The 24,955-nt window shown below is 46.1% G+C and overlaps 1 protein-coding gene across 1 annotated transcript in view; it reads right to left on the bottom strand.

Annotated features, from left to right (window-relative positions):
- Window positions 1-255: 255 nt before the first annotated feature.
- GNAZ (G protein subunit alpha z) overlaps window positions 256-24,955 on the bottom strand; it is a 1,217,669-nt gene continuing 1,192,969 nt past the window's right edge. The window contains exon 3 of the mRNA XM_044068860.1: window positions 256-2,091. Within this exon, the coding sequence (XP_043924795.1) occupies window positions 1,747-2,091 (345 nt within the window). The 3' untranslated portion in view covers window positions 256-1,746. The remainder of the gene's footprint in view (window positions 2,092-24,955) is intronic.

The raw sequence follows: 24,955 nt of genomic DNA, 5'->3' as shown, positions 1-24,955 counted from the left end.
TCCCTTCCCTTTATCCCTGCAGCCACAACTCACAGCACTGACCACACCTCATAACCTCAGCTTTTATTATGACCACCCCTTTGCCCACCCTTTTATGTGGTATGGATATATTCATTCTTTCCACTTACCCTTGTAACTACCAGACTCATCATAAATGCCATAAGGGTAAATGCAGACTTGTGATCACCTGGGGTATTATACAGTATCTCCAAGTTTTCCACATGTCCAAAAATAAATGAGGCATACTATCAACAATTAGGCATCACTGAGTTTATTTAAATTTCTTACAGTGGAGACTTTACTTGCTGTACGTATTTCTTTGTGTATCAGTTTTAAAGCCCTTGGCTGAGGAGTCTCACAATTATCTTGGTACATGTGGGAAAAAGTGATAGGTTACTTAACACATGTTTGTGTGAGTGCATGTCTCTGCTCTGTAATTCCCAAATCTATTTACAAGACAGCTTCTTGTCACAACTCCCTTTCTGAAGTTCCCAGTAGAGGAGCTTAAAGTAAACTCCCTGAGACTTGCTACCATGTCCATGATTTCAGTCCATTTCCAAGAACCTTGAATTGACAGCCATGCCTCTGAAGTTGTATATGTCATGTAACGGTTTTGGATTTCTATTAAGTGTAGTGGCACATTTCACACACACACACACACACACACACACACACACACACACACACACACACACACACACACACACACACACACACAGGCATGCCTTCTGCTTCATAATGTGCCAGCTAATGCATACATCAGTCTACATTTCTTCTCACAAAATAATTTAACATTTTAATACATTTTCAGCTCTACAGTAAATTGTTCAAGTTGCTCCTCCATTTTTCATGTTTAATAAACCATATACTTTTTCTAATTAAATAAAATATCCTTTAAGAAATTTTTGTATACTTTACAAGGTTGCCAGGTTGGCAGCCCTGGCTCATGTGTCTGCATTTCTGGAGAGCCCAGCATGACGGGGGAGAATAAAAGTCCATGCATTTATTCACACACAGAACAAGGTATTAAAAAAGTAACCTGTGAAACTTGTTTTTTTTCAATTATATACAAAACACTCAACATTATTTTGCATTTGCAAAAACACATTGTGATTGGCAATTAATGGGTAAATAGAGAAGGAATGAAGGTTACAAAATATGGTACAGGCAATATACTGTGGGTAAATAAGGGGTATGTGGAGTAACCATCTTTATGCTGAAGTGTAAAAGGCCAGTAGAGAAGCTAAGTCTGTGGTATTTCCCTTGGAATGTTGCTTCCACAGAAGAGGAGTGGTCCCCATTAGATACTGAGTCTGAACTTTTAGTTGCTATGGTTCAAGAACAATTTATTTTAGCTTCCTGAATTGCACAGACAGGCAGCAGTTACTTTAGGTGAAAGTTGACAATGTGTCTGCATTTCCTTCAACAGCAAAGTGAAAGCCCTCAGCTGTCATCCTGTCATACTGGCAAGAAGTAATTATTTCAACTAGAAGCTCCACACAAAATCAAAAAGAGGCATTAAGCTCTGCAATTCCTTTCAAATCAAAACTGCTGAGCTAAGGCTCACAGAGGTGGTTTATATTTTAAGAGCACTGACCACATGCCACTTATGGCTCCCAGTAATGGTAATTAATTAGCAGGGGCCACTATTTGCCTCAGCCATGACCTTAGACCCTGGCTATGTTGCTTCTCCTCTGCCTCCAGTTGGTGGGGCTTGTTTTCCCTGAAAATTTCCTTTGTCTTGATCTAGCAGAGTCCAATATATTTCAGGTTGTTTTGGATAATGACGTCCGTGACTGCATCAAAGACAAATTGGATGTTACTGGTGTCTGTGGCACATGTGAAGTGGGTGTAAATTTCCTTGGTCTCCTTGTTGCGGTTCAGGTCCTCAAACTGTCGTTGGATATAAACAGCTGCCTCCTCATATGTGTTTTGTCCCTTGTATTCTGGGAAGCATACTGTGAGGGGGATCCGTTTTATCTTCTCTGCCAACAAGTCCTTCTTGTTGAGGAAGAGGATAAGTGAGGTGTTGATGAACCAATTATTGTTGCAGATGGAGTCAAAAAGGCGCAAACTCTCAGCCATTCGACTCTGCAGAAACAAAAAAAGATGTATTACTGAAAGAAATGAATGATAAACTGAAGCAGGACAGCATTGCACTTAAAGTTACTAAATGATAAAATGAAGCAAGATAGCATTGCACTTAAAGTGACTAAATGATAAACTGAAGCAGGACAGCATTGCACTTAAAGTGACTAAATGATAAACTGAAGCAGGACAGCATTGCACTTAAAGTGACTAAATGTTAAACTGAAGCAGGACAGCATTGCACTTAAAGTGACTAAATGATAAAATTAAGCAAGATAGCATTGCACTTAAAGTGACAAATGATAAACTGAAGCAGGACAGCATTGCACTTAAAGTGACTAAATTATAAAATGAAGCAGGACAGCATTGCACTTAAAGTGACTAAATGATAAACTGAAGCAGGACAGCATTGCACTTAAAGTGACTAAATGATAAACTGAAGCAGGACAGCATTGCACTTAAAGTGACTAAATGATAAACTGAAGCAGGACAGCATTGCACTTAAAGTGACTCATTCTCAACACAGACACACACACACTGTTCACACCACTGCATTCTGGAATGTGTTTTATGCTGTTTTGGTTTATTTATTTCTCTGCAATTTGTTTATTCTGTTACAGTGTTTCCTGGAACATGTTCTCATTCTTGCAATTAAAATACTACTTTCTGACCACTGTTGCAGTTGGAGTAGAGGTTAAGGCTGCAAGCTGTAGCTTTTATAGTACAGGGTTTGATTCTCTCAGCCCTCGTTTGTCTCCTTGTGTTACACTGAGCAAGTCATTTTGCCAGACATTACCCCCATATCAGCCATGAAAAGGGCCTGTATGTCCAGTGGGCCAACTGGTTAACAAATAGGATTATTATCGTTAGTATTATTATGTACTAAATCCTGATGCTCAACAATTCATACACAGCTCACTACAAAGACTCTTGCCACTGATACATATCAGAGGTGGAAAAGGGCAACAGTATAATGAAACACTTAATTCATTCACAGGAACTTTACCAAACTGCCATTCTGCATCACTTGCCTTTTATATTCATAGGTTCATAGGTTCATACTAGGCTATCTGCCCTAGGGCATTTATAAAGCCTAGCCAGAATGTGTTTGGCTTTCGCCACCCATTTTAAATTTATTTTGCTATGCCCTTTTTCGAGGTTAGTATACTGTGCCTCTGTCTAACAGTGACACAGAAGTGATACCCGGGGTAAACCTACGATCTCCCATCCACTCATCAAGATTCCTCTTGAAGAGAGTCAATGAGGGACTCTGCCTAACCTGGACTGGGATTTTATTCCAGAGTGAAGGGAGCCTCTGGGTTATGAATCTGTCCCTCCAGCATGTCCTATTTATTTCAGTGCTGAGGTTCAAGTCTCTCAAGCGCGTAGCTCGATGGGATTTGGATTTTCTGAGGTGCAGCATGTCCATTAATTCCGGGTTGTACATGGCTTTATACGTCAGGCACAGATCGCCTCTGAACAGGCGGTATGCCACTGAGTAGAGCTGGAGTTTCTTTAACCGGGCAGCATATGGCATCTGTTTGAGCCCTTTGATCCTCTTGGTGAGGTACTTTTGGGGTCTTTCCAGTTGCTGCAGGTGTCTGGTAAGGTACATCCCAAAAGGGGCATTGTACTCAATTATGGGCCTGATGAGGGATGAGTAAAGAGGCACGATGACCTTCCCTGATCTAGATGTGAATCCCTTCATGATTAGGTGGGCTATATAAAATGTTTTTCTAACCACTTTGGCCACGTGGTTGTCAAATGAGAAATTGCTATCAACTTGGGTCCCCAGGTCCCTAATTACTTCTTCTGTACTTAATGGATTACCACCTATGTGGTAATTTGTGGGCACTTTGTTTTTGCCAAAGGGGATGACTATACACTTTTTGGCATTTAGCTTGAGGCCATGCCTCTGGCTCCAGTTATCTGTTTCTATGCGGCCCTTTTGGAGGATGCTTGTGTCGGCTGGAGAGTCGATTATGGTGCCCAGTTTGCAGCCATCTGCGAACTTGGTCAGCCACAGTCCTTCCGTGTTGGCCTGTACCTCCGAGAAATATATACCGAACAAGAGAGGTCCCAGGACTGAGCCTTGTGGGACACCACTTGTAACTGGTTTGGAGTCTGACATGGCTGCAGCAATTGTAACCATGTGGGTTCTGTCCTTGAGCCAGTTTGCAATCCATCTAGTGACATAGGGGTTTATATTTAAGCTGGTGAGCTTATCTATAATGCCCGAGTGGGGTATTGTATCCAAGGCTTTTGCGAGGTCCAGGTAGGCTGTGTGGACCACCTTCCCCTCGTCAGTGGCCTTGGTGACTGTTTCAAAGAAATCAACCAGGTTTAAGAGGCAGGATCTGCCCTTAACAAAGCCGAACTGGGTAGGATCCAGTGTCTGTAGGTCCCCAATATCTTTATTTATGAGGTCCATGATGATCCTTTCCATAGCTTTGCAGACCAAGCTAGTCAGGCTTATGGGGCGATAGTTTCCAGGATCCGTTGAGGCACCACCTTTATGGATTAATGTCAAGCTCTTCAAATTCATAGCAAAACATGCATAAACATTATATGCCTCTATTTGTGCTACCTAGTAACAGTATCTTCATTATTATTAAATTCACTAAAAATGTTATATGTGTAGTACAGTTCCTAAATTATATTAAAAATAAAACTTTTTTTGATATAATGTATAAAAACATTTAATAAAAAATGACACCTCTGAGTCTTAATTTTGATTTAATAGAGAAATTTTCATACAAAATGATTTGGTAAGTTGTGTGCAAACAAAATGACATTGTGGATGCTCTTCCATATCAATATTGCACTATTCATAACCTAAGGGATCTCCTGGCAAGGATAGCCCAATGCACTGCCAATATAGCATAACCTTTAGTACTTAAGTGTCAAATATCACACGTACATTCCCTGCACAAAGTGTAGGGCATAAAGGTGATGCACAAATGCACATCCTTAGAACTTCTTTGCCGCTGGTCTGAATGCCATAATTGAATATAACTCTGAACGCCCTTCTGCTGTGCTGGATACCAGGTCTGTTTCAGATGAGTGCCCTGTTGGGCTTTCTTATCTTTTTTATTTAATGCTGTTGGGTTCACGCCTTCTAGAAGAAAAAATGTCAATGTGGGAGGCTGATTCCCCATAAAGATTGTCACGACCAATGTCTTTTCTGTTTGGGTGCTTCCCACGACCATATGCAGTGTTCTATCTTCCAGGTTTTTATCCCCCAGACCCTACATAGTTGTCTCTCTTCTTTATCTATTTACCTTGAAAACCCACATCTTAAGCTGTTGGCTGAAGGTGTTATGGTGGAATCTTCCCATCCAGAAGGTCAACCATCTGCCAAGAAAACGGACAAAAACTTAGGTTTGATATTGCTGCTGTCCAGCCTCCTCTGAATGTCTCTCTCAAGCCTAGTGAAAGCACAGAGGATTGTCTGGTGTTTAACTGGGATTCCTCTGCCATGACCCCGTTAGAGGCCAACATGGATCCGACTTCTCAAACATCTTTGGAGGCTTTACAAACGTCTGCTCTTGATATTGAGGGGGAACCTTGGCTGATTATATTTGAGGGGCTGAGCAGGACTCTGCAGATCTTAGCTAGGGAGGAGATCCCTACTAGTTTATTGAATGTTGCCAGGGGTCTGACCCTCTGAGGGTGTTTCGTGGGACGTCCCAAAGAAAAGAAACCGAGAACCAAGCATATTTCCTCTATAGTTAATGATCCCCAACATGAATGGCAGGATTTTACTCAGGGGTTGTGTAATGCTTTAATGACTTTAAAGCCTGCTCAAGGGATGTTTCTGCTTGCTTCTTCTTGGTCCTCCACTCCTCTTAAGACCCAGGGAACTGGACTCCTCAGATGAGGATCAGGATTCAGGGGAAGGCGTCCCAGGCTTACTCTTCTCAAATTCCTTCCCCTGGACTATGGTTTAGAGGAAGAGGATTCTACTGGTCTAGATTCCCCTTTGGAGCAACTCTCCATTGGCAATACTGTTGCCTGCATGATGGAATGTTTTTAAGTGGGATTGTTCTGAAGTGTCTGACATTAAAAAAAGGTATTATGAGCTCCTCCAAATGGAGTCTCCTGTTTCCTGTGTTCTGGCTGCCTTCTTAGATACTTTTTCAGCAGCTTCTATGGCCCCTGATTGTCAGCTCCCTGCACCCAAGAAACCTGACATATTTTATAAGGTGCCTGACATTTCTTTATAAATGCCCTTCTGCTGACCTTTATGTACTGTCGGTTCTGACAAGCCCCCCCACCCCAAACTGTTGCTTTCTACCAAGTTGTTGCCTTCATATAAGAATAGTAGGGCCACGGAGAGGCTGGGCAAAAAGGTTTACACTGCTGCCATTTTATTTTTCAAGCCATCAGCTGTCAGATTCATATGACCAGGTATGTTTTGGCCCTCCTTTCTCAGGTTTCTGAAGTGGATTCTGACCTTCCTGACACTGAGGCAAAGGCTTCTGCCATTTCCCTTTTTGGTTCTACCTCTCAAGTTGTTTGCCACTCTGTCAAATGCACCTGTGATGCAGCTGATGCCTCCTTCAGGGCTGCTGGTGCCTTTGATTCTGTTATGAGGTGTTACTCCTGGCTTTGTCTTCATGCTTTGCCTGAGGAAATAAAGGCCAAACTGTTAGATGCTCCTTTAGATAATAAAAATCTTTTTGGGGGTGCTGCTGCTGAACTTTTCAAGTTTCTCCAGGATAACGGTAAAGCCTTGCAGGAATTGAAACACATTTTCATTTCTCCTATTCCTAAGTTTCGGAGGAGTTATCTCTCCAAATCTGCTTTTGTTCAAAGGCAGTTTCGCCCACTGCCTAAAGAAAAAAAGGGTTTTAGACTTGTGCCTCTTGCAAGTCTACTCATACTCCTATCTCACAAAAACCTGCTTTTCGGGCTGTCAGGTTCCATTTGACAATTTGTTTCCCCTTTCCCTTTACCAGGTTCCCTTAGCCCTCCCCCCAACTTCCAAACTGGTTAAAGATCACAACACACTCTTGGGTTCTGTCCATTATCTGCCAGGGATATTTCATTGTTTGGAAATCCCTTCCTCCTTTTTGGGCATCCCTCAACCTCCTTGGGAACAACTTCTCTTTTAAAAGAGGTGCTCCGTTCACTTTTGGTCCAGGGCACCATTCAAGCTGTGCCTCTTGCCTAGGTTAGGGAGGGCTTTTTATTCCAGAATGTTTTTGTTTCCCAGAAAGGATGGCACTTGGTGCCCAGTTCTGGATCTTTTCCAGCTCAACACCTTTATCAAGATCTCTTCTTTCTCACTTGACCAGGAGCAGTCACCACAAGTTACCTCACCAGGTGGATCTTCTCACACAATACATCTTATCCAGCCTCACTTGTTCATTTTTTACTGAAGCTATGGGGTGATATGGTTTTGATCCCTTTTAGGCATCTCTTTTCTGAGAATGCACTTCAAGTCTTGCAGGAGGCTAGGAAGCCCACTACCAGGAAATCATATATGTCCAAATGGAAAACATTTTATGTCTGGTGCCTGTCTTGCCATCAGGACCCCTATCTGTGAAGGTTCTTCTGGTTCTCTCTTATTTGTGTGATCTGCCCCATGCTGGGTTAGCATATTATTAGTTAAAGCTCACCTATCAGCAGTTTCTGCTTGTCTGCCTCTAACTCCTCCTCTAGCGTCTAGATTTGAGGCCAAGCAATTTCTTAAAGGCATCCTTCATTTCAGGCCTCCCAGGAAGCCTATTCTTCCTTCCTTCCTGGGATCTCAATTTCGTACATAAAAAAATTGATTGAGGCTGCTTTTGAGCCTGCTTCTTCAGCTTCCTTACATCATTTTACTTGGAAGACTGTTCTTTTGGCTGTCACTTCAGCCAAGAGAGTGTCTGAACTTCAGGCTCCACAGAGATGGGGTGTCTCTTCGTACTAATCCTTCTTTTATGCCCAAGGTGGTCAATGAGTTGTCCCTTAATCAGTCTATTCATTTGTCTTCCTTTTTTCCTTCTCTTCAATCTGCCAGTGAGAAGGTTTTCACACCTTGGATTTGCATAAACAGCTCAGATATTATTTGGATAAATCTAAAGTTTTTCACAAATCTGAGTAGCATCTTGTTTCATTTCATCCCAGGACTTTGGGCTTGGCTGTTTCTAAGCAAACCATCTCTTCCTGGATTTCTAATGCCATTTCTTTTTTGTTATTCTTTTCAAGGTAAATGTGTTTCCTCATCAGTAAAGTCTCACTCTGCCAGAGCCGTTGCCTACTCTGGTGCTTTTTTCAAGGGGCTGGATATCAGTTCCATCCTTGAGGCCGATACTTGATCCTCTGTCCATACTTCCACTAAGCACTACAAGTTGGGTGTTATTTCCAGGGCCAGAGCTGCTTTTGCAAGGGTTATCCTGCACAGGTTTCTTGAGGGCTCTTGCGTGCTGTCCTCCTGCCAAGCTTCATCTTGAGCTTTTCTACTCTCCCTTAGGTTATGAATAGTCTAACAGTGATATGGAAGGACATAGTACACTTGTGTAAAATCTGAACAGTAGATGGCCTTACTTTCCTTCCTACAGCTTCTACTTCTTTCTTGCCCTCCTGGCCGAGTGGCTCTTCTCCTTTTTGTCCTTCTGGATGCATAAGTTTTTCCTTGTCCCTAGGGGCATTCTGTTTCTCTTGGGGCTTTTTCAATTCTGTGTATGTGTGTTTGTTTGTCAGTTTATGCCCTACACCTTGCACAGGGAACATATATGTGACGTACAATGCCTGTAAGTACGAAAGGCTTTAGTATAGTGGCCGAACATTGGGCTATCCTTGGCAGGAGATCCTTTAGGTTATGAACACTGCAAAAGTGAAGAGAAGGACATTTACTGTTATGGTAAGATTTTACACAACTGTACTTCCTTTGTATAAATTAAATTCTCTTAGATTTCATGTCATATCAATGTTAAACACTTCCACTATTTGAATACTATACTTATGAAATGCCAAGTAATCATTAAATTAATAAGGCTGAGTATAAATGACATTTCATATTAGCATCCCTGTTGTGTGTTTTACACTGGCATCAGCTTCAGAGCTGGGTCAGGTGAGTCATTGGGACTAATACGTGTTATGGTCCATCTGCCCTACTGGGGGGTGGGGGGCTTTCGAGTCCTATCTTGACTTCTGCTTTCAAAGCCTTCAACAGGGTGCTGTCTAAGTCTAGGGAACAGACTTCTCTTCCTGGCTTGGATCCTTCCCTTCCCCAGTGGAGCTTCTTGGGACCAGATCCTACACATTCTATCCCATCAGGACAGTCAGCCTGTCAAACTGTTGAGATTGTCTGCATTGAGAACTCACCATCAGCTTCAGAGTTCTCCTCAGACCACCCCACTGGGGACATTCATCAGAAGCATTCATGATGATGTAAGAGGAGGCAGTCTGACTTCCCTCAGGTATCTTTAACTGAGGATATTGATTTCAGTGAAGGGGAGGGGTCCTCCATATCCCCCTTTGAGGACATCACGTTAGGTGAAATCTTGGAACTGCTTAGACAGAAAGGGGGCTGGTCCACCAAAGCCCCTTCCAGGGGGAATGAGTACGGTGGTCCCTCCCACTCACAAGATGGTGAATTTCATCTCTAAGCAGGCATGAAAGGAGCCGGATGAAGTCAAACCTATCCCCAGAAGCCAGACAGGTTCTTGCAATCCCTTAAGAATTGCTCCTTTTGGAGCAAGGGTCCTGTAGCGGATTCCATGGTGGTGGCGGCGGCAGCCACCAAGAAGAAGCTAGCTGAGGAAAGCTTCATTGTCCATCCCCCTAAGAGGGAGTCCAGGATGTTGGACAGATTTGGGAAGGGAGTTTATGCTTCAGTGATCTTCGTTCTCAGGGTGCTGAATTATTTGGCTCATGTTACACTCTTCCAGAGAGATTTGACCAAGAAACCTTCCATATCTCTCTCTTGGTCCCTGTCTACAGAGGAGAAGTCTGTCGACACTCAGTTAGCCATCCTTCAATCCCCATTGAATGTGTCTATGTGCCTTATTTCAAATGCTGCAGAGAGCACTTTTGAGAGCTGTGGGCATCAGCATATCTGTTAGCATGTCTGGATGTGCCTTTGTGATTTTGTATAGCACTATAAAGCATCTTTTATCAATGCCCTGCATGACGGGTCCACCACTTTTGGATCTAAAGTGAAAGAGATGCTGTCCAGAAATGAGCAAAATAGTAAGACCTTGTCTGCCATAGGGATTCAGTCTTCTACCCCCAAAGGACTATCTCTAGAAACCAGAAGAAAGGGAAGAAACTGTGGTTCTGCAAATTGCAGTGTTTTGCTCCTGACATTTTTGGTGATAGAACCAATTCCCCTGAGACTGAGGCAGCGGCAGAGGGGAGAACAGTAATAGTGGATGTTTCTCCAGCAGCATAGATGGTCTGCAAAACCCTTCTCCAATAGGCCTTTTCAGCTGTCCTTGGTGCCAAAGAAAAATGGGGACCTAAGGACAATTTTGGACTTCCGTCACTTGAAACGCTACATGAAATAGATGAAATTGCAGATTCACGGTACAGTCCATTCTACTGTAATTAAGGAAGGATGACTGGATGTGCCTGATAGACATCCAGAATGCATATTACCACGTAAAGATGGGCAGTCGCTCCAGGACATTTTTTTGCTTCCAGCTGGGAGTTACTTATTTCTGATTCAGAGTCCTGTTCTTTGGCCTCACTACAGCCCTCTGTGTGTTCACCAAATGCATGGCAGTCATTGCAGCCCATCTCAGGTTGTTGGGAGTCTGTGTGTTCCCATACCTGCACGACTGCCTCATAACTGCCCCCACCAGGAGTCTTCTACATCAAACCAGGGCTGTTTGCTTCACCTTTGCTCATGACTGGGAATAACCATAAACATGGTAAAATCAAAGCTTCAGACACTTCAACAGATAGAATTAATCAAAGCTCATTGGGATAGAGGGCTATGGGTAGTCGGGCTTCTGGAATTCAGGATCACCACAGTTCAGCTACAAGTGACAGCAGTACTTTCTCTTCAAAACCCACCAGCAAGGTTAATTCTCTGCCTTGGCTCAATGGCAGTTGCCATTATCATAGTTGCAGTGCCAAGTTTTACATGAGGGTGCTTCAGTGGACTCTCATCAGTTCAGTAGTCAATGAAATGTTAAACCCTGAATTTTCCAGTGTCTGCCACAAAAACTTGCAAAACTCGTATTCATTGGTGGCAAAGGATAATAGGGCGTTACTAGGTTATTGGCCCTAGGGCCTTTACAAGCCTAGCCATGTTATACCCTTTTTCCATTATAGACCAAGATATATAGCCTATATTTTCAATGTGAATCTAATATCAGCATTGGTTGCAGGTCTAAGATCAGCACCAGCTGCCCCTGTCCAAGAGGGTTGTAGGTAAAATCCCCAGGGTAAATTTTCAGTTTCCCATCCAATTGTCCAAGTTACAATTAAACAGGGTCATTGAGGAGCTCTGTTTTATGTGAATTGGGAGTTTGTTCCAGAGGAGTGGCAACCTCTTGGAGACATATCTGTCTCTCCAGCATGTCCTGTTAATGTCACAGGCTAGGTTAAGGTCCCGAGAATAAGTTTCTCTTGTCCCATTTGATTTGTGGATGTGCAGCATTTCCATTAAGGCAGGGTTTGAAACTGCTCTTTAGGCCAGGCACAAGTCACCTCTAAGCAGTCTATATTATGCAGAGTACAGTGACAGGGCCTTCAGTCTCTTCATGTAGGTCATGTGTTGTAGGCCTTGAATTTTCTTTGCGAGAAACCTCTGAGGTCTCTAGCTGCTGCAGATGTCTGGTAAGGTACATACAGAAGGGAGCATTGTACTCTATTACTGGTCTGATGAGAGGTGAATACAGGGGGATTTATAACCTCCTTAGCTTTGGAAGCTATGCTCTTACTTATGAGATGTGCAACATAGAAGGCCTTCCTTACCACTGTGGACACATGACATGTATGCATTCTCCAGTCATATCTCGGGGTTGACCATTTGTTCTCCATTCTCCTAAGCCACGGTAACCATGGGCACTTTTTAACTGGGGGGGGGGGGCACTTTTTGGGAAGACTGTCCAAGGCACATGGTCCCCTTTAGAGACCGGTCTTCATATCAATCTCCTGGAGATGAGTCCAGTTGGTCATTCCTACACTTGGAAAAAGCATATGACAAGGTCCCAAGAAAGCTGATTTGGGCAATACTCCAGTTGTTCAAAGTTCTAGAAACACTGGTAGAATTAGTGCAGGCTGTGTACAAGGACCCAGTGACTCAAGTACGAACAGTGTTTAGTGTCACACTGGTATTCCTAATGGGAGGGTGTGTACATCAGGGTTCAACTCTGAACACACTGCTGTTCTTACTGGTGATGGACTACATAAGCAAACAGGTAGGGGAGGACAGATCAACAAAGTTGCTGTATGCAGACAGTGTGGCATTGCAGGCAGACTCTAAGCAAGACCTTCAGCAAAGGTTAAGGGAATGGAATGAAAAAATGAAGGCACATTGGATGAAAATGAGTAAAGATAAGACAGTTGTAATGTCAGCAAATTTGAGAAATCAGAAGAAGTTGAGAACTGATATAGAAGGGAAATAGTGGAACAGGTTAACAACTTCAAGTATCTGGGGGTGTTTGAGGAGAAGGGAAGTCTGAATGAGGAAGTCAAAGCTAGAATCAGAGGGACTGCAGCCATCTAGCACAGAGTGACAGAGGTAGTGTGTGACAATATAATGCCAAAGACGCTGAAAAGTAAGGTGTAGAAAACAGTGGTGCAATCAGTATTACTGTATGGTACAGAAACCTGGGAAGGAAGGGCAGAGCAACTGAGGAAGCTACAGGTGATGGAGATGAAATGCCTGAGACAGGAGGTAGAATGCACATTGTGGGACAGATGAAGAAATCAAGGCATCAGAGCAGAAGCCAGAGTAGCTCCAGTTGCAGAGGAGGTCAAGGAGAGCAGATCATGGTGGTTGAGGCACATGTGCAGGAAAGCAGAAGACAATCTGGTGAAAAAGATTTGGGACAGACAGGAAGAAAGCAAGAGGAAATGAGGGCATCCAGTAAAGAGACAGATGGATGGATTGTATGATAGAAGACCTGTGACGATCAGACAATCCGATATGACTGTCTAAGAAGGTAGGAGAGAGGAATTGAATTGAGAGAGATGGAGACAGTTGAGACGACAACCCAACCCCATGTAGAAAAAGGGGCAAAGGGGTTGATGATGATAACATTGAGAGTACTTCTCCCAGTGTTGCGGGCCTTCCAGGGCTCCCTTGCAGGGAAGAACACATTGAGAGGCCATGAGGGTTTGGCAGTGGGTGGTATCTTTTCACCACTTTCTGATAGCAATGCACATACTGGGCAAGTCCAGTTCTCTAGAGAACAGGTTGAATAGCACTACTTTCTTTCCTTATGAGTGGTTCTTCAATCCAACAGTGGTGGTTCAGATCTGCAGCTGGGGATGACCACATTAGCATCTCTTTGCTTTCCCCTCCAACACCAACTGCAGCAGGTTCTTTACCCTAATCCCTCAAGTGGGACAGTCCCCAATGGAAACCTATGACCCCCACTTGGTCACCTTTTCTGCTTTATGCTTATTCCAGCACTCCACTCACCCAACATTTCTGCAGAAAGCAATGTGGGGCACGGTACAGTGATCCTCATTGCCCCTTTCTGGCCTTGACAAATGTGGTTTCCCTTCCTCTGATTTCATCTGATTCACCACCTTGATTGCTGGACCCTGCTTCAGAACTTCTGTCTCATCCAGACATAGAAGCATTCAAGTTGACTGCATGTTTTATGCCGTTCCATTGATAGTTAGCGGTCCAAGCTTTCATCCTAAGTTGCACACACAGTGACTTCTTCATAGAAACCTTACACCAGGAGGATTTATAAGAATAGATGGAAAAGATTTTCATTCTGGACTTCCAGTAGGAATTTTGATCCTTTCTTTGCCCCTCTCCAAGTGATCTTAGACTTCCTGGCTTCTCGTTTTCAAAGTGGGTCTAACTACTCTATTATCAAGGTTCATTTAACAGCTATTTCCAGTTTTCATATTGAAGAGAATCAATCAATCATCCATTGTCTCCCCTTAGACTGCCCAAGGCCTTCTTGAGGGACATCTTCCTTCTTTGACCTCCTCTTAGAATTCCTGTTCCCACATGGGATACTACTGATCTGAAGTAGTTAACTTCATTTGGGCATCAACCTATGGGTCTTCGGATCCATATCGGATCCGAGCCGGCAGTTTCCAACAGCAGAGATCCAAGCTCCAAGCTCCTCCCCCTACCCATAATCCCCTGCCAACCCTACCTGTCCTCAGATCTAGTTTGCCACGGTTGAAGCCAGCAGCTTGATCCTTGAGTTCCAGGCGTTAGTCGAGAATTGTGAGAGAATTTTGACCCTTTTTCTTACCTTTTCTGTTAAAAAAAAAAAAAAAAAAAAAAGAGTGTCGTGTGTGTGTTTAGCGTTCCCTTGTAGTTTTTCTCTTTAATTTTAATTTTAGCTTATCCCCCCCCCCTCGTGAGAGTGTTAGGGCTTGCGTCTGTGTGTGGTTGGGGTCTAGTGTGTGTGTCCTCCTTTCCAGTGATGTCTGAGGCCCCAAAGACATTTTTTTCTAAATGTACCGAGTGTGGCCATAAGCTATCCCCAGCGGATGGCCACACTCAGTGCGTGTTGTGCCTTGGGGTTGAACACCTCTCCTCTGGATGCATTATTTGCGTGGCGTTCAACCCCAGGGCACTTAAGGACCGGAGGTCGAAGTTGATTCTGGCGGGACTTCTGCCCCCGGACTTGGCTCCGATCTCCGGTCCCCCCGTGGCGCTTGTTGCAGCTGCGGCAGTACCCATGACTGCTTCCCTTCCCCTGGCCGGGCTCAACCTCCCACCTTGGGCCAGGAGGATAGGGAAGCCAGAAAGGAGAAGCGAAGAGAGAAGCATCATAAGCGGCGGGCCGAGGCTTCTACATCGGCCCTGCCAGCTAAGCGGGCTTCTCCCTCCAAGACCTCCGAGTCTTCTCCTTCCCGGCTCCGGTCACCTTGCTTCTCACTGGGACCGGAGGAGGAGAAGGCCCGATCTCCCTCGAAGTCATCGAGGCGGCACTCCCATCCTGCCTCGGTGGCCTCCTCTAGGTCTACTAGAAGCCTAACGGATGCAGATTTGGACCGGATGATGAGAAGATTCCTCTAGGCCCAACTGCAGATGGGAGTGCTCTTGCCCCCCCCTCCGGGGGGGAGCTCGACCCCTTTTTTCGCCCCGATCGTTCCTTCTCCAACCCGCTTCCCGGGTTTGGAGTCCTTGGAGCCGAGCAGTGTTGGAGCCGGGGGTGTGTCGGCACTGATAGTATCGGGTACTTCGGCGCCGACAGCGCTCTCGAGTCTGTTGGGTCCCTTTTTGGCAGATCCGAGCTCTTGGAGCCGAGAGCTGAGCTTCGGATCCGAGGGTGTCAGTCTGCCTTCGGCTCCATCCAGGTCAGAGCATACTGGCCCGTTGGATCCAATAGCGTTGGCTCCGGCCCTGATCCGCTCGTCAGATCTGAGGGAGGGTTTGCTCTCAGATCCCATAGAGAGCAGCTCTCCTTCGGCTTTCGACGTGGTGGAGAGGGCTCTGTTGAGGGATTCCAGGCCCCCGGCCACAGCTACGGCTCCGCCCCACACTCCCTCTCAGTTGGCTTCGGCTTCCATCACCCGGTCCCAGGGACAGCCTGCTCTAACGTCCCAGGTAGTTCCCTTGTTGGGACATGATGAGCCTGGTGAGGCCTCCTGGGACAGCCCCCCTGAGGAGGTCCCTCACAAGCGCAAGTGCAAAAGGAGGCACTTGGACTCCCCTGAGTCCTTAACCGAGGACACAGATTTGGAGGAAGGGGAAGGCTCCCCAAGATCACCCCCCGAAGACGTCTCCTTCGGAGACATCATGGAGATGCTCAGGATAAGAGGAGGGTGGTCCGCCCCAAAGCCTACCTCGGACGAATCTGTGTTCCTGGAGGTGTTTGAAGCAGGCCCGTCTACCTCTTGGGTGTCCCCTCCGGCCGACCCCCTGGTAGACCTGATCACTACCAGGGCGTGGAAGGAGCCGGACACTGTGGAGCCCATCCCGAAGAGACCTGATAGGATCCTTAGTCCCCCCTCCGACAGAGTGCACTGGAGTAAGGGATCCCCGGTAGATGCCATGTTGGTGGCGGCAGCCACCAAGAGGGAACTGGCCCAAGAAAGTCCCTCGGTCCATCCTCCTAGCAAGGAGTCTCAGGCGATGGACTGCCTTGGGAAGCGAGTCTTCAGTTCAGCTACCTTCTTGGTAAGGTCACTGAACTACATGGCACATGTCATACGGCTCCAGCGAGACCTTATCAAAGAGTACGCTTGGTCGCCCCCGGAGTCCATGGCGGCGGAGGACAAGCAGGTGTACTCTACCTGAATGGCCACTCTTCGGTCGATTTCCAATACCTCTATGCGGCTACTATCCCATGCTACGGAGGGAGCCGCTAGAGCTAGCGGAGCGGGCGTCGTCATGAGGCGTCAGGCGTGGCTCCGACACTGTGATTTCGCGGAACCCTTTAAGGCATCTTTCACTAATGCCCCGTTCGATGGTTCTGCCCTCTTTGGCAAAACCGTACGCGAAACATTAGTCCAGAGCGAGAAGGATGGGAAGACGTTGTCTGCCGTCGGAGTCCGCTTCTCTGCTCCCCAGAGGTCCTTCTCCAAGAACCAAAAGGGACAGAAGAAGATTTGGTTCCGGAAGTCACAACAGTCCCGTGATGCTCCGGACACCCAGTCCTTCCGAGGCAGAGGAGGACAGGGTGGACGCCGCCCTAGGGGCAGAGGGGGTCCGAGGAGTTTTGGGTCCAGAGAATTGTTCTCTGATCGGCCCATGCAGCAACCCTGAGGGGTTACCCGACTGCTCCACTCTGGAGGCAGTCGGGGGGTGCTTTTCGAGGCACCTGGCAGCTTGGGAGTCCATCACGACAGATCGCTGGGTGCTTCGTATCATATGCAGAGGTTACCAAATTCCGTTTGTTCATCCCCCTCGCAATCCCAGATTCCTCCCTGATGTCCCCCCCGATCAGAGGGAGGCCGCGGCTGCGGAAATCCAGCAGCTGCTAGAAAAAAGAGCCATTCAGCATGTCCCCCCAGACCAGTCCGGATCGGGCTTTTACTCCAGGGTCTTCTTGGTGCCAAAAAAGACGGGGGACTTAAGGCCAATCCTCGATCTATCCCTCTTGAACCTGTCAGTAACCAAGGAAAAGTTCCGGATGGTCACACTTCAATCCATTCTCCCCCTCTTGCAGGAGAACGACTGGATGTGCTTTATAGACCTCAAGGATGCGTACTACCACATCTTGATGGACAGACGCTCCAGGAGGTTCCTTCGCTTCTGGCTAGGAGCCAGTCATTACCAATTCAGGGTCCTTCCCTTTGGCCTCACCACAGCCCCCAGGGTGTTTACCAAGGTTTTGTCAGTGATAGCGGCCCACCTGAGACTCCAGGGAATTCAGGTCTTCCCCTACCTGGATGACTGGCTCCTGACCGCCCCCACAAGGCATCTACTCTGCGCGGCCAGTGACTCTTTTCTCTGTCTAGCTCCCCGGCTGGGGATCACAGTCAATGTAGGAAAATCTTCCCTTCTGCCGACACAAATCATAGACTTCTTCGGGGCCAGATTGGATACAAGCCGGCTCCTAGCCCTCTTGACTTCAGACCAGCTTCAAACTCTGAGACTCCATGTGCGGGCCATCCTTCAATCCCCAGCTCCTTCAGCAGCATTGGTCCTGAGGATCCTAGGGTCGATGGCGGCTGCCATCTAACTGCTGCCTATGGTGCGTTTGAACATGAGGGTCCTGCAGTGGACCCTCCAAGTCCAGTGGTCCTTCCTGCATTACCCTCTAAACCATCCCATTCGTCTCAGCAGGGTTTGCAGGAAGGCCCTTCTGTGGTGGCTCCAGTCCCCGGACCTCCTCAAAGGTCGGCCCTTTGCTATGCCCCATCCCCTAACCACGGTGACCACGGACGCCTCTTGCCTTGGATGGGGTGGGCATTGTCTAGGCAGGACAGTCCAAAGCACATGGAACCACACGGAGACCTCACTGCATATTAATGTCCTAGAGATGAGGGCAGTGCTTTTGGCGTTGCAAGCACTCCAGAACCTTCTTCCCGTTGGGACTATTGCAGTCCAGACGGACAACATGTAGGTAGTCTGGTATATCAACAAACAAGGGGGAACAAGGTCCTATCCACTTTGCTGAGAGGCCATGAGAGTATGGGAATGGGCGATCTCCACCAACCGCTTTCTCATAGCGACGCACATTCCGGGACAGTCCAACATCCTTGCGGACAGACTGAGTCGCACAATTCTATTGCCGTACGAGTGGTCTCTGAATCCCGAAGTAGCAAAACAAATATTCTCCAAATGGAGTCAACCTTATTGCGATCTTTTTGCTTCTCCCGTAAACACGAAGTGCGACGACTACTTCGCTCTAATCCCCCCACCCAGGGAATCCCCCAGAGACGCTCTTGTGCATGCTTGGCCACCCAGTCTCCTCTATGCTTACCCTCCTCTTCCTCTAATGCTGAAGTTCTTACAGAAAGCCAGATGGCTGGGGAGCAGAATAATCCTCATTGCCCCATTCTGGCCTCGTCAGGCTTGGTTCCCTTATCTACGGTCTCATCTAGTGAATCCTCCCTGGATTCTAGATCCCATACCGGATCTGATCTCGCACCCGTTAGACCTTCCGACCCCGAATCTGGACAATCTGAAGCTCATGGCTTGGTTGCTCCAGTTCCACTTCTAGCTAGGACTCCTGGTATCTCTTCCCCGGTCAAAGCTATTTTAGTGGCGGCCCACAAGCCGTCTACTAGAAGGCTTTATGATAGCAAATGGAAACGGTTTTCTATTTGGGCGGAGCAACAAAACTTAGATCCCTTTACGGCTCCGTTACCTGCGGTGTTTGACTTTTTGTCAGGACTTTTTGACCAAGGAGCCAGCTCTTCCATGGTCAGAGTTCAGTTGGCAGCAATTTCACATTATCACGTGGGGAGTGACCTAGGCCCTTTGATCTCTACCAGATTGTGTAAGGCCTTTTTGAAGGGTACCTTCCTACTGAGACCCCTGGTGAAGGATGTAGTCCCTCCTTGGGATTTAGCGCTTGTGCTCCAGGCTTTGACAGCTCCTCCCTTTGAGCCTGCAGCTTCAGTGGATCTTAAACTATTATCCTGGAAAACAGCATTTCTCGTCGCTATCACTTCGGCCAGAAGGGTCTCTGAGCTACAAGCCCTTTCTGCCAAGCCACTGTATTTGACCTTTCACAAAGATAGGGTATCCCTCAGGACCAATCCCTCTTTTCTTCCTAAGATTGCTTCCGAATCAAATATCAATCAGACTATTAATTTACCTGTCTTTTTTCCCAATTACCAAAACAAAGGCGAATACAAGTTGCACTCATTGGATGTTCATAGACAACTACGTTTCTATTTACACAGAACAGCTGGTCATAGGCAATCAGACCAGCTGTTTATTTCCTTTGCTAAATGTAATTTTGGAAAATCAGTTTCAAAAGTCACACTTATCCAGGTGGATTTCACAGTGTATTCTACTAGCATATGAAAGTTCAGGCCGGCCCGCACCCCAGGGAGTCCACGCCCATTCTACTAGGTCAATTTCCACATCTGCTGCATTTCATTCTAGAGTCTCATTGGATTAAATTTGTTCGGCAGTCACTTGGGCTTCATCTCATACCTTTATAAATCATTATAAATTGGACCTAGTCTCCAGAGGGAGAGCATCCTTTGGCTCTGCAGTGCTCCGGAACATCCTTCCATGAGGACCTCCCAAGATTTAGGTAGCTGGGGACTCTGTCTCATAGGTTGATGCCCAAATGAAGTTAACTACTTCAGATTAAGAAGTTATGTACTCACCATAACGTTCCATCTGAGTAGATAAACTTCATTTGGCAGCAACCGTCCCCCCCTCCTTCCCCCTGACCTTCGGATGTTTATATTACTATGCTGTCTTCTGATTGTATCGAGGTCAAACCATAGGCTGGCTATTTGATGCAGGTTTTGCATTGGGCAAACTCGATCTGAGGTCAGGTAGGGTTGGCAGGGGATTATGGGTAGGGCAGGAGCTTGGAGCTCGGATCTCTGCTGTTGGAAACTGCCGGCTCAGATCCGATATGGATCCGAAGACCCATAGGTTGCTGCCAAATGAAGTTTATCTACTCAGATGGAACGTTACGGTGAGTACATAACTTCTTATTTTCCTGCATGCCTTGACGAGACCCACTTTCAAACCTGTGGCTATAGTTGATTTGAAAAACCTGTCTTGGAAACTTTGTTTTTGGTGGCAGTCACATCTGCAAGAAGAGTACTGGAGCTTCAAACTCTTTCCTGTAAACCTCCCTCCCTATTTATGGATAGAGTAACATTGAGAAGAAATCCATCCTTTCTTCTTAAGGTGCCTCCTGAGTCATCACTTAACCAGTCTATCAATCTTCCTGTTTTCTTCCCAAGATTTACTAATAAAAGAGAACACGTTACATTTTCTGGATGTGCACTATTAACTCAGGTTTTATCTGCATCCTCTACTAAGAGGGTCAGAAAGACTGACCAGTTTGTTTCCTTCCTCAGCTAAATTGGGTAAAGGAGTGTCTAAGGTAACTTTTTCTCACTGGCTGACTGAAAGTATGTATCATATCTATAAGGAGTAGGGACTGATCTTATCTAAGCCTCATAAGGCTCATTCTGTTAGATCAGTTGCTACCCCCAGTGCTTTTTTCCCCAGGGTACCTATTGATGACATTTGTGCTGCAGCTACTTGGTCCAATGCCCATACCTTTATATCTTACTACAAGTTGGATTTACAGTCCAGGTCTAGAGCTTCCTTTGGTTGACTATCCTTTTATGAGACCTCTCAAAGTTTATGGTAGCTGGGGGCTCTGTCCCATCTGTTGAGGAACAGACAGAAGAGGCAACATCAGACATGAAAGTTATAAACTTCCCAAAGCGAGAGATCTGTGTTGTCTACTTCCTTCCTTCCTTAACTTCTCTCCCACTTTCCAGTTATCTTTTTTCTTGTTTCTAGAGTGACTGCCCTGACAGTCCCTATGGCTTGGTCATGTCATTCTTCAGCTCTAGGTTAGGTACCATGTGTTATACAGCTCTAGGTTAGGTACTGTGTGTTATACAGCTCTAGGTTAGGTACCGTGTGTTATACAGCTCTAGGTTAGGTACCGTGTGTTATACAGCTCTACGTTAGGTACTGTGTGTTATACAGCTCTTGGTTAGGTACTGTGTGTTATACAGCTCTAGGTTAGGTACCATGTGTTATATGTGTGATGTGTTTGGTTTTATGATAATGCTGTATTAATCTTATTGTAGGGTATGGACAAACTTGATCTGAGGTAACTTACCAACTACAGGGGGTTATAGGTAAGGGGAGGAGCCTGAGCCTTGATCTAAAGTCTGAATGTGGCTAATGTTGGATCCCAGATAGATCTGATAACACATTTGTTGAGGAAGGACGGAAGTAGACAATGAAGATCTATCTTTATGGTAAGTGTATAATTTTTATTTATTTATTTAGTTTTCTTTATTGGGGTAGTACACTGATCAAGCATTGACCATTTGCAGGCCTAGTACAGGTGAATAGTGTTTACATATATAAGACTAAATACAAGATGGTAATAGTGACTGTACAAAGTATTTAACAAATAATTTTTACAAATGAAAAGATTAATTGTAGTTCACAAAAAATGGATTTGGATAAGTGGTTGACAGGTAGTACACAAGAAGAAGATAAACAGCTGAAGATTAGAATGATTGTGAGAGGTGGATGGGGAGATTTTTAGGTGGTACATCACTATTGGGGGAACAGGAGCATTTAGCTGGCTGCTTTAGATGAGTTTTTAGGTCCTTTTTGAAAATGTGGAGATCAGTGCATTCTTTTAGATGTGGGGGAAGAGACTGCCAGAGACATGGAGCTAACAGACAATGCAACAGATTGAACAGATTGTATCCCCAAACAGTTTAATTCCTACTTTATGCGATCAATCTTCTCTCTCTCAGACACTAATACATCTGCCCCCTCTCTCTAGCCCTGTGCAAACAAAACCACCCACAGCTCTTCAGTTTTAGTCTAGTACCCACCTCGCTCATAATGAAGTTGCTACTTAAATTAAAAACTACTTTCGTAGCTGTAGACCAACTACCATCAGACTACCTAAAAATGACCGCAGAAGTCATAGCCTGAAAGATATGTCCAGTCACTGTAGAAAAAATCCTACATCATACCACTGCACAAAGGTGACTCATCTACAGAGTTTAATAACTACAGACTGATAGCAATTCTCTCCCGCCTCTCCAAAATATTAGAGAAATGCATCAATATGCAGCTGCTGCAGTACCTAACCTCAAATTACCTGCTCTCAGAAACACAACGTTGCTTTAGGCCCCAGCACAGCACCACTACTGCTCTACAACATTTTACCAATATAATAAACCAACCCAAAATCAACACAAAAACAAAAAACAACTGGAACCAGTCAAAGGCTGCCAAGCCTGCGGAAAATTAAGCTCTCACCACAAAGTCAAAAGGAAGTTGAATAAATCCACAGTCGTGACAAAAAATGAGATGTTGAATAATCTACAAAAAAATTATTAGATAAGCACTTTCGTTCTTCTCATAAGAACATCATCAGATAAAAGTAAAAACTGGACTAACCATATTTATATTAATTAAAATTGTACATTATTCACAAGTTTTCAAAAAGCCCGCGAAGACACACACCCTCATTCTACCAGGTTGATAGGTATGGAAAGGTGATATTTTTGGGCCAGAATAGTATGGAGTTAATGTTTGCATGATCTGAAGTAGTTAACTTAATTTTATCTGCAACCTGTGGGTATACGGATCCGTATCAGATCCGAGCCGGCAACTTTTTTCTAGCATCTGCTCTAAGCTCCGAGCTCCTCCCCTTACCCATAATGCCCTACCATCTCCTATCTTCCTCCAGATCTCGTTTGCCATGCCAGTAGTATGCATCATGGTCTCCTTTGCTCTGAGCTAAGGGTTAGTAAGTAGAAACTTTTTGCTTATATCTAGGTGTGCTTGACTAGGATTACCCTTCCTCCCCTTCTGTAGTAACGCGTTTGGTTGTTAGTGTAAAAAAAAAAAAAAAAGTTTTTTGTATTAAAGTAGTAGTTAGGCCTGCCCTTCCCCTACCTGTGTGTGTGTGGTTTTTGGAAAGGTAGTGCTTATACCTTTGAGTGCAGGACTATGGCTGACCAGCCAAAGCCTGTGTTCAAAAAATGTACAGAGTGTGGCCATAAGCTTTCCCCTGCCGATGGTCACACTCTGATGTGATATGCTTAGGAGTGGCACATTTATCCACTCAGTGTGCTGTCTGTTCAGGCTTCAACCCATAGGCCCTTAGGGATCGTAATGCCAAGCTAGTTACCAAAGGCCTTCTCCCTGTTGCCATGCTGGAATCTGCCTCAGCCTCGGTCGCTAATGTAGCACCCCAGACAGGGACTCAACCTCCCTCTTCGTCTGGCGATTCTGACAAAGATAAAGAAAAAGAAAAAGAGAAGGAAAAGGAAAGGCGCAGAGAAGAAAGGGAGAAAAAGGACAGGCATCATAAGAGATCCCCAGACAGGGAGCTCTTTCTCAGCCCCCCATCTAAGACCACGAGGCCTGTTTCTCCTCGGCTCCGGTCACCTCATTTCTCACCGGAGCCATTGGAACATTCGGACCCGAGGCCCTCCACCCCTCTGTGCAGACCAGCCAGATCCGAGTCAGTGGCCTCTTCGAGGTCGACTCGGAGCCTATCAGACATGGATATGGACAGGATGATGCGAAGATTTATTCAGACCCAAATTCAGATGGGAGTCTTGCCAGGTCCCTCTCCCCCTGGAGGGGTGACCTCCATGGCTCTTTTCCACCCCATCTCTCCTTCCCCGATCCGTGCTTCAGCTTTGGAGCTCTTGGATCCGAGGTTTTTTGGAGCTGGTAGCTCTGCGCCGACGGTTCCTCCAACCTCGACTCCGGCTGTTACCTTGAGTTCCTCGGATCCGACTTGTTCAGATCCGAGAGGCTCTCTGAGCCGCAGACAGGGAGTCGGACCCGGGTTATGGAGTCTTCGGCTCTGACCCTTTCGGACCCGTTCCATTCCCTCGGACCTCAGGCTACCCTGTCTTTGGCTCTGGTCCCCACTTCAGATCTAGGGAGGACTTCTCCCTCGGCCTTCGAAGTGGTGGAGAGGGTACTCTCCCAGGGATTGAGATCCCAGCCCATCCTCTCGGATACCACCCAGGCCCCCTGGATTTGGCAGTGACTCCCTTCATCCTGTTTCAGGGACAGCCCATGCCAGAGGATCCCCAGGTAATTTTCCCCGAGGAAACCCCTGCAGCTCGTGGATCCCCTTCTGAAAGTCCCACTGAAGAGGGTCACTGCAAGCGCAAGTGCAAAAGGAGGCAGTTGGACTCCCCCGAGTCCCTCACCACTGACACTGACTTAGATAAAGGAGAAGGTTCCCCCAAGTCACCTCCCGAAGATGTCTCCTTCGGAGAAATTATGGAGATCCTCTGCCAGAGGGGAGGTTGGTAATCCCCAAAACCTTCTGGGGATGAGTCAGTGTTCCTGGAGGCCTTTGGCACGGGCCCATCTACTTCCTGGGTGTCCCCACTAGCAGACCCCTTGGTGGACCTCATCACCACGAGGGCATGGAAGGAGCCCGACACCACAGAGCCCATCCCCAAACGTCCTGACAAGGTTCTATCTCCTCCTTATGATAGACAACCCTGGTCGAAAGGAGCCCCAGTTGATGCTATGTTGGTCACAGCGGCCACAAAGAAGGAACTAGCACAGGAGAGTACATTAGTCCACCCTCCAGACAAGGAGTCCAGG

This window comes from Protopterus annectens, chromosome 4.part0 (assembly GCF_019279795.1).
Source record: "Protopterus annectens isolate FY-2018-M chromosome 4.part0, PAN1.0, whole genome shotgun sequence".
Taxonomy (NCBI): domain Eukaryota; kingdom Metazoa; phylum Chordata; order Ceratodontiformes; family Protopteridae; genus Protopterus; species Protopterus annectens.
Note: the sequence above shows the minus strand (reverse complement) of the source record. Positions and strands in the feature narration are given on the sequence as shown.